The sequence below is a fragment of the Telmatherina bonti genome, assembly GCF_933228915.1.
Source record: "Telmatherina bonti genome assembly, chromosome: 14".
NCBI lineage: Eukaryota > Metazoa > Chordata > Actinopteri > Atheriniformes > Telmatherinidae > Telmatherina > Telmatherina bonti.
In genome coordinates, this window is record NC_136612.1 from 22,714,445 (window position 1) to 22,729,243 (window position 14,799).

The window sequence follows — 14,799 nt, forward strand, 5'->3', positions numbered from 1 at the left end:
CGGCCATGATTTGTGTATGAGAATCTGTCCCGTTGACTGGCTTTCATGATTCTAGGTTAACATAAATTCTACTGCCAGTTACAGATGACAAACACTGCTTTCTCATGTGTCTTACTTGTTAGTTGCCAACTTGGATGCTGCAGTTACGTTGTGTTGAAAAATAGTGGTACTTACATTGCTGTAAGTGAGGAAGAGAAATATACAAACATATGATAAAGCAGGACTATTCAGCTTAGTCCCACAAGGGCCACAGTCCTGCAGGTTTTCAGTCTATCCATGCTCTAACACACCTGACTTAAATCAAGAAAATGAATCAAAATCATGCTGAATTTCATAGGCTGTTGGATCCATTTAATTAAGTCAGGTGTATTGAAGCAGGGGTACACTGAAAACCTGCAGGACTACAGCCCTGTCATAAACCCATGAACTTTTCAGTCCCTTGGAAACTGCATGAAAAAGCATCATTTTATGATTAAATCCTCAGCATATGTAATTAATCTATTAATGGAGGATTAACATGCTTACGTGGGTGGGCATTTACAGTGTGAGGTATCATAAATGTTTGGCTGTATTTTCATAAAGCAGTTCAGAATTTAGTGGTGAAAAGGAAATGAGCTGAAAACAGTAATAAACATTCTGCATCCTTCATTTATTCCTATTGATTAATTGCGCCTGAAGAATTCCTCAGTAAGATAAAGGACAAATTACATAACCAATCAGAAAAATAACACTTTACCTGGTGTGTTTAAATGAACCTTAACTTTCACTGAAATTTTAGCTTTCAAATAAAAATGGATATAGAAACCAGCAAGCAGTAAAGTTTTGTAAATATTGCATTCCTGTCATTTTTGTTTAAATTAGCAGTAATAAGTCTTCTATGAAAGAAGAACTCTTTCCTTCTTTCATTTAGTTACAGAATTTCCCAATTTGGACTCTAGTGGTAGGCTCGTGCTTCAGCAACAAGTAAAAAAGTGAGACACCTCCTATTTACACACTGATGCAGCCACTCCTGAAACTCACCCAACTAGTCACAGCCATTCTTGAATTAGTTCAGTCTATTTTTTAAATATGTTGCTAATCTTCTTTTATTTCAAGGTTTATAGTATTTCTATATGCATACACATACACATATCCATGATATGGTGGGATTTTAACTGTCTGGCTTCACCAATCATAATCATAATGTTTTGTCAGGATTCCTCAACAGCAATAATTACACATTTACCTACAGGTGCTTTTTTATACAGCAAAATGTAAATCACTGATGACACCTTGATATAACTGTAAGTAGACCATACCAGGTGCAATAATGCACTCCCATACTGAACAGTCTGTTGATAATAAATCTAGATAATCCCACTTCTCTTTAACCTTGACATTTCAGCACCCACAATTTCCCAATTGAAAGCGCACAACGCCCTTACACAGTATATCTTAAATAAGATCAGATCAAAAGGGAATAGTGTTTTGTTTTTAAATTCTGGCAATTTTACTCAGTTGAAAAAGCTGTCACAATGTTCCTGACAAAGTGATGTTCCATTTTGGGTTTTTACTTCTGTCTGTTCTACTCAAAGTGTTCGCCATTCTTATCGCTAATAGAGTACTATGAACCAAAGATCATAGTATCCCAGCATTCTTAACATTTTATTTACAATGAGATGTTCTTCCATCACCTCGCTTTAGAATAAGCAGGCATTAACTATAAATAGATCAGTCTTTTATTTTAGATGTTGGCATAGTAAATATTTAATTTAATATATTGGTTTTCATTATTTATGTCAATTTACATTTCTTTGCAGTATTTTAACATTTTGAAAAAGTTTATTCCATTTAAAATAAAATTAAATAAATGAGGAATTACTGGCCACCATACAACTGCAGAACCAGGGATATCTGAATTAATGTGTGAGTGGGAACAAGGGGCTTGGAATGGATCAACGTGTGTCAGAGGATGATGCAGAGATGCCAATCACTGTCCCTGGTGCACATTTTAACTGTCACAGAGATGGTGGTTGGTCTTAATTTAGCAATGAGCTGCTGAGCAGGAGAGGGAAGGGGGAGCTCCAACATCATATCCACCAATCAGGAGAGGACACTTGTGCATCCACCACACTGCTCGAGTGATGGACAACTAGTAGAGGAAATCAGAATTCAGCCAATTTTGTCCTTACAAGAAGCAGCAATTTTTCCAATATTTCAAGCTTAGTTTAGACTAGTAATTGTTTTAAAGAAAGAAAAACAAGATTCAGACAAAGACCCAATGGTTAAAAAACAAAGTACAAACTTTATTATTCTGTCTTTACAAAGGCACGAGCCTCTTTATCCCCACATTTCTTTAAAAAAAACAAAAAAGAGAAAAATAATAGCTTTTTGATGACCATATGCATTGACAGGTCTAAAAATAAAAGAATAATTACAGTGAACACAAAATGAGAGGGTAAACTGAGCTGCAAAATAGAGATACCAACAACACATTAACAAAGACAGGATAAATGATGCTGTAAAAAACAAGATAAACATGAAAAAACAGAGGATTGACATGGAGGGAAAGGGGGACACACAGCTGTGCGGTATTTTACTCATAACCTCAAGAGCTTCAGCTGTGGAGATGCCTCTTTACACTAAAGAGTCAAACTCCAGTATAGTACAGTAAGTGCTTTGTAATCTTGACCCCATTTAGTGATACCCACACCCACGCCGACAATCCGATATGTCCACAAGCTTTGTAGCATACGATGCAGAGTGTAAAAGACAGATGGAAATAAACCAGTTTTGTAATTCAGCAGGTTTTTTTCCAATGCAGATACTGAGATGAACTGGTTGAGGCTCTACAAATAGCAGAGCATGCAAACGTTTTCAAAATCCAGGAATCTACTTCCTATAAAGACAAGTGTCCCATGGTTCAATTTAACTCATTTCAGTGCAGCTGACATCAACATTTTTAAAGGGAAATTTCATGATGTACATCACGATGTGGAGTGTTCAGTGGGACACATCATCTGTTCAGCACTTCAAAGCTCCCATTTTACATTTATGGAGGGGGGTGAGTTTGCCCCTGAATGCTGTTATGTGTACAAGTCTTAAATGAGACTGTATATTATTGTTTAATTGTTGAAAAGTACAGGAAACCTTTGATACAATTTTATGGAATGTTGTCTCACTGTGGAAGCTCCCCCCCCAAATACAGCTTACATTAAGGGACCAAAACTGTATCCAATTTACACGCAAACCCAACCATAAGTTGGTATTCAGACATTGTCTAAATACTTTGGACAACCAGTAACAGGATCACTTGAATAGAATTTGTACACAAGCAAAGTAATCATTTTTGAGGCCAACTTCAAACAAATGTAATAGGTTCTTCCACACACTGGGTGTTTGAAAGTCTGGTTGGAAAGGTGAAATGAAAACTGGTGGGATTCCAGTGGCCACAAAAATGGCCTGTGTGAAGTGTCCAGATTCTTCCCTCAAACCCCATGGCTGTGTTAAGGCTGGCCTCACAGTGCCTCCTCGCACCCATGGGCTATTAATAAGGCAAGCTGCTGCCTCTCTCTTCTAAGAGCCAGTCTGTCAACTACAAGTTCCAAGCTAAAGAGCACATTTAAAAGAAAAAAGAAAAAGACTTTAGCAAAACCATGTACATATGCAAAAAAGGAAGATCTATACAACGAAATGCATAGAGCATGTGTAATCTATCCAGTCACTTTCATGGCACTCTGGGCATTTTCCTCATATTTTCAGCAAACTCTGCTTGATATGATGTCCCACAACTTCAACTTGAATAGGGAGTTTAAAATAAAAAACTCTTATGATTGAGCAAAAGTGATTGTATGTCAGTCGTAGTTCTGTAAAGGCAAAAGTGGTGCTGTTGCAGACTTCCAGAGTCCAGAGCGCCACTAAGCCCTGCTGCTTTAAAACAGTAAAAGGGACAGACACAATTGTGGATGTTACTCAATAGGCCCAACAGATTACCTTATTTAACAAGCTGGGACCTTCTATACTCAGGAGGGGAGAATGCCAAGAAATATATATATCTTTTTGAGAAGGGGGGTGTTTTGGTGGGGGAACACAAGTAAAAGGGAGACACAGGCCAAATACATATGTGGGATTACTGGGAACCCAGCCCAGCAAAAACAGAAACAAACAAAATAAAGTTGTGAACAAGTAAGTGCACTCTTTCATCCTGTCCTGTGAGCACCAGTCAGCCATAAAAACTGTTTTTAAATTCTCATCAATTCTTGTTTTATTTTTTTCCTTTTTTTATATCTTTCTGGCTGAATTTAGGAAAAAACAAAGATAAAAACAAAAAAGTAGACATAACAGGAGTAAAATTACATATTTTCTCAACACCAAGCGTAAAAGATGCAACTTTTCATACAGTCATGTCAACTCACAGTGTCTCTCCAACCAGCTCAGATGGGTCTCAAGCAGAGATGTTTGAAAAGATGTCCATCTTGATAAAAAAAGAAAAGCTCATGGTGGCACCACAAGATTGAGCTCTTCATTGACTTTTGTCTCTTGTTTCATTGATAAGTCACATGGCTTCAGGGCTGTGTCAAAAGAACAGTCCTGGTAGTTAATGGAGATGTTTAGCAGATAGTTGAAACTCTAGTATCCAGTTTGACTGAGCATTTATATCTCAGTCAGCAAGGTAGTTCTTCTAATAATCTTTCTACAGCTTGATGAAGAGACATACGTTTGTGCAAGTGAATGTGAGCACAGAGACTACAGATAAGTAGAAATAGATCCTGGAGAGACTTCATGTGTGAGTATATGAATGTAAACCTAATTGGGCTGTCTAATGGTAAATATCCTGGTGTGTAAGGAAAAGAACAAAACAAACAAACAAACAAAAAAACAAAACAAGAGTGCTTTCATCTGACCAACAGCCCTGTTAATGTCCACTGAACAAGTGTGCCGTGAGTTTGAATCTTCCTGTAGCCCTGCTCTGCGAGGGCGTTCTGTGTGGAAGTGTGCGTGTGTATGCAAGTGTGTGGTACGCAAAACTTCAGAGAAGAACTCAAGGCAGTGAACAGTCATCAGGCCCGTCGCTGTTTGAGGCTGTGTCTGAGCCCGCTGCATCGGAGAGGACACGTCCTGAGGTGACGATGACTGCCCTCCGCTGCTCTTCCTCGCAACCCTTCCCCTGGGTGCCCTCAATGTGCTGGATTGCCTGTGGGAATAGCGGGAGTACAGGATATGTCAGTGACAATAGCACCCTCAAGTGTTCGGATCAGAATTTTATAGACCTTAGGGGGCATTTTCTATTAGAGATAGAAAGAAAGAAAAGACCATCTTACCTGAACAATGGTGTCCAGGTTCTGTCGAGACGTGGATACTGAATTGATAACTGAAGTAGGGCCCATGGTCACCACAGTAACATGATGGGATTGAGCAGTCTGACCAGGTGCAGGGACAATGACTGTGGCATGGTGTGTAGGTGCAGGGGGGGTTGCTGGGGCCAACACCTGATAGAAAGGCACAATTATTACATATTATTCTCATGCCAACACTATTCTACAAACAACCTAAACAGGTTCATTTTGTAAAATCAAACGGTAAACGTCCAAGTCTAAATAAAACATGTTTAGAGGTACAAAGTTAAACTTGCAGTATTATTATACAGCAGGGGTGTCCAAGTCCGGTCCTGGAGATCTACCATCCTGCAACCTTCAGATGCAACCCCTGTCCAGCACAGCTGAGTCAAATAGCTGAATTCCTCTTCGGCATGTCATTCAGCTCTGCAGAGGCCTGCTGACGAGCCACTTATTTGAGTCAGGTGTGTTAGAGAAGGGTTGCACCTAAAAACAGCAGGATGGTAGATCTCCAGGACTGGACTTGGGCACCCCTGTTATACAGGATACTGAACAAGCCAGATGGCTGGCATTTTAAAATCAAACTAAATGTTTTTGTGTTCAAATTTCCAAAAAAAAAAGAAGCTTATTCTTACTGTAAATGTTTTAAAAAAATTAAGTTTGATGATATTTTTTCTAATAAAAGAAACACCAAGATCTTAGTATCCATACCACATACAGTTAGAGCTGTAAATGTAAATGTGTACAAGCCTGATCACGCGGGAGCACAGCAGCCATAACTGACCCAAATCAAAAGGCCGTGTCCTTTGAGCACTATAACCATGTATTAAAAGCAGCTTTTGTTACATTATTCATCTCCCTACAGTGAGCATGAATGCTCTTCACCCAAGAACAAGCAGCTTGACAGCTTCATTTTAGTCTTCAACAAAATCCCATGACCAGATGACAGCTTTAAAAACATTACTGGTCCTCGCACCATCCAAAGACATGCATGTTAGATTAATTGGTTGCTCCAAATTGTCCCTAGGAGTGAGTGTGAGCATGAGGGGGTGTTTGTCTCTGTGGTGGCCCTGTGATGGACTGGCGACCTGGGCATACACTGACTCTCACCTAATAATTGTTGAGATAGGCTTCTTGCAACCTTAAATTGGACTAAGTGGTTAAGAAATTTGATGGATGGATGGATATATATTGGATTTCTTTTAGTTTATTCATTTAAATCACCCTAATTATTGTCTTGCGATATCCAAACATGTGTTTTAAAGATATGAAGTTGTAAGGGGCTCACAATGTAACAAGAGACCTGGGAATGAAGGATGAAGGATAACTTAGTTGTAGTTGTTTTTGTCCATTGATAACAGTGCTGTCTGAGGTAAAAGTATTCAAATCTAGACCAAGTGTGTTATAGCTAATGTCCTATGGATGAACAGACATCACATGATGTTTGATTGGCACAAGGCTTAGTTCGGGCGAGCCTGCAGAAACGGGACACTGCAGCTGTCAGAGCAGAAGGGGGCATGGCAGCAAGATGTGTGAGCGGCTCATTTGACACACTGTAAAACTGTCGTAGCTGTTGACAGCTCTAACTCTCGGTGTGGAAGGGACTGACATGTGTGACCCCATCTGAAATCTGCAGATTACCTATGTGTGTGTTCGTTACTAATAAGCAAGATGATCATGTCTATTAGTTATATCAGGATCAACTCATAGTAGAGATGCGGGGATCTCCTTTTTAGGGGTTCCAATTTGATTCGGATAGCTGAAATATTTCTACACATACTTCAAGTTGCCTTATTTTTATTTTATTCTTTTTTACATTTTCTACCTAAAATGTCTCCAGATGAGTGACATCATTAAGTAACTAAAGCAGCTCACTCCCCATCAAACTCAACATGGATTCTTTACTTTAATAATTAAGGACTTCTTAAACACAACTTGAGAAAATTCTAGAAAATCCTCTTTAGTGACAGGTTTCTGGGTGAATTCTGGACTTTGTCAGAGACAATTAAGTAGCCGCACAAATAGACATTTAGCAGAACAATAACATAACTTTTTAATGTATGTTATTGTTAATTTGTAGTTGAGCAAATAGGAAGTGGTTGCAAACCTGAGGGCTGTGTGCTGGAGTAAGGTCCCTCTCCAGCTGTTTCTGCTGCTGCTGCAGATGGACAAGGCTCTGGGTTTGGGCCTGCTGCTCCTGGAACTGTTGGGCAATAGCCTTCAGTTTCTCTGGGTAGAGCTGAGCATCCAGGGAACGCATCTGATATTCAAATCATGGCATCATATTATTATCAGTGGTCACACTTTTCACACTAGTCAAACTTCATACACTGTTATGCATTTTCTTTTTACCTGATCTTCAAGCATCATTCTGACGGAGCGCTCCTTCTCCAGCTGTTGCCTCAGCTCAATCATCTCCCTCCTTAAGTCCTCGGTCTTTTCCTCCTCCAGAATGTCTGGTGAGCCAATCCCTTCATCTTTCTCCTCTGCACGTCTCCTTTTGGGTGAGGAACCACTTAATTCCTGGAGAGCCCAACCAGAAATGAGATATATCACCTTAAAACTGGTTATGATCCAACAAAGAAGAGCTTGGAAATGCCTCTGGACAGAGGATGTGGACATGTTCGCCAGTCCGTCCTGTACCTGTATGATGCGTTTAAGCTGACTGTTCTGCTGCAATAGCCGCGTCTTCTCCTGCTCCAAAGTGAAAATGTACTCTGCTGTCTGTTGCAGGATGGCAGCCTGAAGAGCAATGTTACAGTCTGGTTACGAAATCGAGTTCAGACTTGAGGAGGTGCATCTAACTCATCACCTCATTCAAATCTTTGATTATGACCCACCTTGCTGAGCTTTTCACCATCGCTGTGTGGGATGAGTGTTTTAAGTGACTGAAATCCAGCATTGATGCTCTGCATACGCCGACGCTCATTGCTATTGGCAATCTCTCTGCGAATTCGCCTCTCTTGGTCCCGGGCTGTTTCAGGGGTCAGAGGAATGTTGGCCAGACTAAAGAAAGAAGAGGGGGACAATTTTTTTTTATCATGAATTGTAATGAAAAGATAAATGAGGCATAAACAGACCACTATATGGGAACAGAAAACATGTATCTGAGAATCCCTTTCTTCTAAACCAACACAGAATAATAAAAACACACACCTAAATTTTAATTTCACTATGTAAGAGGTTCAGTTCTTATGAAGGAAGTACATCCTTCATGACATGGAGTATGTTTGATTATCTTAAATAATCCAGATTCTTAACTTAGTATTTCCACACGTTCCACTTAACACATGTAGCCTTAAAAGGGAAAAAAAGTATCTTAGGCACAATACTTACCTAAAAATAGATACAAAAATACCTGCCGCAACTGGCATTAGGTGCGAAAAATATTGCTTCTTGGACTTTAAAGCAAAGAAAATCAATAAATGTAATTAAAATATTAAATCTTTAGTAATTTACGGCCACCGCTATGTAATCTGTTTTAAGCGCATGTCTCAAAAACAAGAAAAATATAATTTAAATAAATTCGTGTTAACAAAAGGCACAAAATACTATCCCAACTTGTTTGAAAAGGGCACAGGTATATGCTGCTATTGGTTTAAAACTCAAGAACTGACAAAGCAAAAGGAGAAAATACTAAAGTTTTACCCGACCTTATGTGTCCAAGTACCAGAAAAACAACGATGTCTGAACAGCAGTCAACACAATTTACATTAACTTACAGCACATGTATGTTCTGATCTAACCAATAAAACATATCCTGTGTGGAACATTATTAACTCATTGAATAGTTACAGTACAGTGGGGCAATGCAAGGATTAAGAAATTTGTTAGCTTTAAAAAAAGAAGACTCACAGAAGAGTCAGAGACTCTGCTGAAATATACCATACAAGCAGCACACATGTATCCTACCTTTGCATGTAATTTCACCTTACTGTCTCTGACACATAATTAAAGCAGCAAAATGTTTATCAATGTCTACATGCTTAAAGTGTGGAAAGGAGCCACCATATAGCAGATGCCGAGATTCAGCTGAGGGAAATTCTAAGCGAGCTTCTACCAACAACCTCTGTATCAGCCTCAATATCTGTGAGACCTTCTCCTGCCAAGCTCTTATCTGTACTGACTCAGCTGCCTCAGTGCAAACAGTGGGAACAATTGTGCAGACACAGATGCAAAAAATCGTGTGTGTGTGCAAGCGATGTTAAGTGTGTAAAAATACAGATGCACAAACAAAGCAACACTGCAGCAGCACATTTGATACACACATCCATTGCCAAAATATAACCAACTGGATCTAAACTTCACGAACACAGAGGTATAAATGGATTACAGATTAAAAAAGGTGAATTAGTTTCAGGTAACTAAACACAATTCACACAATACTGTACCTATCAAAGCCAAAGATAGTCACCACTCAAATAAAATGCAACTCAATATTGGGTTTTATTTTCCAAATATAATAACTATTAGTGTTGGCATAGAACTAAAACTGAAATATGACACAATAAATCTGGCATTTATCACTCTTGACACATTTAGGTTAATTGACAGAACATATTGATATTTTTCTAAAGCAGATTCAGTTTATTTAATTTTTTCTAGGATGAGTTGAGTCAATTTAATAGAACAAGTATTTTAAGTAAGCTTTGACTTATTTTGATAATAGTGTCCTTGAGTATAAAATCATTTAGGATTTTATATATATATATATATATATATATATATATATATATATATAAATAAATTCAGGATGAGAAAGTAAAAAACTACATTTCCCAGTATGCTTGCGCGCTAGCAGCAACAGCAGATTCCTCCGCCTCCGTCTACAAGCAGGGCTGCGGACGTATCGACGGGCCTTCCGCGATATACACACCCCCTTATTAATAACACCACATTTAATTTTCCTGCCTCCCCGCGAACACCAAATGCTTTTTGTCAGACAAACAGGAGGACATCTGTATTTATAATCCCAAATAAGGGCCCTCGGTTATCTGACTGTCCAACACCACCTCCTCGCTCCAAGCACACTTTTCCGTGTCCTCCGCCATTACAACAATGCGGCAGGCAGCATGGCAGAGGTGCGGGATGAAAAGACGCAGTGAAGGCGGCTCAATAGTGCGGACAAGACCGACAGAAACACCAATCACACTATCGCCACTTTAATAAGGATCAACTATGACAACAGCCGTTAGTTTTTATTTAGGGAGTAAACAATAACATTATACTATTAAGCGACACAAACACCAGACCACTCATCACTTTTTAGCACAAGCCACAAGCATGGCCGCACTACCCACAATAACTTCGGCTCGCTTTGAGCGAAATCCGTACCCCCACGACGCGTGCGACGAAAATAGACCCTTTAAGAAACTACCACACTCGCTATCGATACCTTTACGTTTCTTATGCAAATAGCGTCACATACGGGCTACAGAGAGAGGTTATTTCAGAATATATAGCATCAGGGGTGCGCTCTGGAGCGGAGTAGCAGCGTGGTGTGCATGGAACCACGTGGTTTATGTTTGTTAGCCACAAAATACATCGATTTAGCAGGCAAATGTGTAAAATAATAATGTCTAATGTATATTGTATAGATAGCAGAAACCTTTATATGTTTATTGAGAATCTATTCTCAATGTTTGATGATAATTTATGGCCGCAGCTGCCCGTGAGAGGGTCGTGTACACAATAACAGATCAGATCGAGCATGTTGCCTCAGCGACATCGCTAAGTGCGTGTACTGCCGACACATGTCTTACAATAATAATACATCATGTTGGAGGAATCACATGCTGTATACCCACCTACAAAGACCACCAATCACTTCTTTCTCCGTTTTCCTAAAATGTTGCAATGAGGGCACCTTCTGAGCTGGTACCATGAAATACTCCATGCTCGCCTCTCGCCAGTTTGGTCCCCCCGTGGAAAAAAAAAGGAAAGAAAAGAAAGAAAAACAGCTAACAGTCTCCGCAGGATAAAAGAAAAACGATGACGTTAGGGAGTAAAAATCCCGTGATCCGGTGGGGGTTAAATCCTCAAAGATGTGAATTTCTTATCCGTGTGATATAGTTCTTTGAGGCTACTGAGAGTTGTAATGTTACTCGATTTCCAGCTGATGGGGTTCCCTCGTTGTGTGTGGCGCTCTACCTCTCTCTTTTTCCCTCCCCCTTGCTTTCTCCCTCTGCATGACCGTGCGTGTGTGTGGCTGTATGTGTCTGTGTGTGTGCAGCTGATCGGATGGCTTTCAAGGCGGGAAACAGCTGGTAAGAGTCACACACCGCACTACCAAAAGCCTCCTTCCGCAGAGACGGGGGACTGCGTGTAAACAAAGGACTATTTAGCGCAGGAGCACTCTGAAAAGAAAACACATGTGACTGAAAATGGGTTTAAATGTCTTAAATGTAATTGTATCAAAGTGCAGTTATATCATTTATGATTAAATGCTGAAATACAGAAATCATCTAGTTCCTCATTTCAAGTGGATATAGCTAGCTATATGAGCAGATACTTTCCCCTCACATGACCTGCGGTTCCAGTGGGCTATGTAAAGGGCTTAATCATACACGTTTAGACCATTCATAAAAAGGGATAACTTGCAGCTATTTTACAGCCGCTCTGCTTTGAAGTCGCAATATAACAATTTACTTATATAACAATAACCAATATTTCACCTGCACTGTCAATAAAAAAAAAAAAAAAGAAAGAAAGAAAGAAAAGGAAAAAAAGCGAGACTACTATAGGGGCGGACACTCGAACAGCTGCGATAAGGGAACAACAGAGATCAGCTGACGAGTTGGCAGCGCTGCACAGCAACAGCGCACCGGGGAGGGCTTTCAGGGACAGACTGCTGCAAGCTGACTCGCTCCTCAAGGCTGCATGTTGTTCACCATTTTGGATGTGAGAATGGCTGCTGCACAGGAGGGTTAATTATTTCTAATCTAATTTAACTAGTTTATCCGCGGAAACGGTGCGCTTACAGCGAAGACACAAAATGGGGGGCTGGGAATTGGCTGTATTACCCGGAAACAGCAGCATGGTGGCGCACATCTAGACTTCGGTTATCACGAGTCAGTCTGGCGCAAGAAGAGCCTTTACGTAAGAACACAGCTGTGAATGATCACCTTTTAGAAAAAAGGCTGACAGTGATTACAGATTGTGTATGGATAAATTATATTGCATTTAAGTTTGGAATGTAAAAAAAAAAGAAACACGAAAACCCCCCAAAACATTGGACATAATTAAAAAATAAATACAATTTGTAAACAATAGTATAAAACGACAATAGTTTTTTTAATAACGACATTTCCATGCACATCACTTTAGAAAATACCATAGGCCATTTTGGATACATGAATTTTTATAAATAAAATACATTACATTAGTTTAAAATTATGACTCCTAAATCTAATATCTACCCTTTCAATGCCTTTCGATAATTGTTACATAAGTACACATTTTTAACACTGAAAACTAGGTCTCTATTAAGCAACGTTAGTAGGATTACATTTCCTATTATTTAGTTATGAAAAGAATAAACGATTAAATAATATAAATCTATATAATTTACCTAAAGCTTATCAAAGAGAACTAGGCTTTTAAGATTTAATCATGCAACAGGTACTTCGCCCTTTTGATCCAAATTAATGTTAAGATCTCACAGACAACCAACTTTTAAAAAGCCACTGCTTTTTTTTTAACCCCCCCCCCCCCCCCCCCCCCAAAAAAAAAGTTTGAAAACACATATAATTATTAGTTTATGACTGAATTTAAAAAAAATCTTGAAGCTACTTATGTTGCTTGCTTAAGGAATTCTGGATGTGTGAGTGTTGAAAATTGAACTGCATAATTTACAACATGCATTAAATCAATTACAGTCTTGAAATATTGTAATTTAATTTGAGGACTGAGATCTTCAGCAGGAAGGGATGAAAGACTCAGAATTATTTTTAAAAAAAATACATATTGGACAAAAGTGATTTATTTATTTTGGTCTAATAAACTAAGTACATATAAAAATCACCTTGACTTTACTATTCCAAGTGTAATTTATAGCCTGAAAATTCTCCCAAAATCTGAACATACACGAAAAAAGTTGACGATGTTCCCTGGAACCATTTTTAAAATAATGTGACAGGTACTTCGTCAACAGTCTATAAGATTCTGCATCAAATTATTATATTCTTTCTGATTATTATATTCTTCTGACGCCTTAATGATGGAACAGTTTTCTGAGGTGGCCTTACGCCCTCTAGCGATGGTTTGGAAAATTTGAGGGGGATCTAATTAACAATCAAGCTCTTGAGGTGCATAGTTTGCATTTTAGACTTGCACACCTTTGCTGAATTGGGTGAACACAACAGAAACATTTCACGACAAGCTGCTCATGCGACGCTATGCTAAGGGAAAATATTCATCTCAGAGTTTGCGCATATTTAATCTCTTTATTTTATTCACATTTTACTTTTTTTTTTTTTTTAGGGGTGACAAATTTTAATAGTCATACAGGAGTGAACATAGAAAAGTGGTAATGGATGTTATAGAAACAGTCAAACTCTTCTTTTAGGTGAAGTGATGGTATGACTCTCATCTAACTCCCTGATGATTGTATAAAAGAGAATCACAGTATTCACTGCCTCAAGTCATGGTGAATCAGACATAAACATGGCAACATGATAATTAGGAAATATAGTACTCTATATCTCTGCACTGCTGTTTTACATCCTTTATTTTCTTCTTAAATGCTACATATTGACCCAAACTTTCCCAAACCTAAACTTATTCTGTTTGTACACTACTGCCTACATAGCTATGTGTATCCCAAAGCATGTTAGAATGACACCTAATAGGATTTCCTACAAAATTACCCTAATGCACCTGATATTGCATAAATGCAAGTGTCAAGGTTGAGTCCTGAAGTTCAAGTAGTCAAAGCTGTAAACATAATTTAGAAGAAAGAAAATCTGTAATGTTGCCAGTATTATGTTTACCAGTAGGCCTAAGTCCTGTATCTTTTCATTTGCATAGGTTCTTATGAAGTACAGTAGACTGGCTGTTCTCAAACTGAACTTTTGGGTTATGCAATATAGATTTAATTGGTTTTGAGACGCCTGCAAAGGATGGCCAAAGTTAGCAGAGCTGTGCAATAAGCAAGGCCACAACCAGTGAAAATGAAGGTGTTGCTCTTCACTTTGTTGAAAAACTGAGGCGGAGAGATGACCGTGAGGACAGACAGTGGGAGAGGGCGAAAGCCTGGAGAAAAGCCGGGGACTGCCCATGGTGGATGGGCGGAGCAGTAAGCATGCGCTGAGCTGGCAGGCTCTGGGCTGGTCCTGACGGGCTGGCTGCTGGGCTCCGGGCGGCTGTCTGTGCGCGTCAGACAGTGGTGGGGGAGACTACCATCAACAATTCGCTTCTCCTCGAGTGCTTAGAAAAACAAAAACAAAACAGAAGAGGTACGAGGAGAACTGCGCGAGAAGGCAAA

General features: G+C 39.2%; 1 protein-coding gene across 1 annotated transcript; it reads right to left on the minus strand.

The window, feature by feature from the left end:
• Positions 1-5,020: 5,020 nt before the first annotated feature.
• Positions 5,021-11,234, minus strand: tfap4 (transcription factor AP-4 (activating enhancer binding protein 4); the record flags this gene model as incomplete). The annotated part of the gene is made up of 7 exons (XM_079252515.1): positions 11,123-11,234; positions 8,156-8,321; positions 7,959-8,057; positions 7,668-7,838; positions 7,423-7,575; positions 5,301-5,468; positions 5,021-5,173 (listed from the first exon to the last, which is right to left on the minus strand). The coding sequence occupies exons 1-7, from the start codon at positions 11,209-11,211 to the stop codon at positions 5,021-5,023; spliced, it is 999 nt and encodes a 332-aa protein (XP_079108641.1). The 5' UTR covers positions 11,212-11,234.
• Between the last annotated feature and the right edge of the window lie 3,565 nt (positions 11,235-14,799).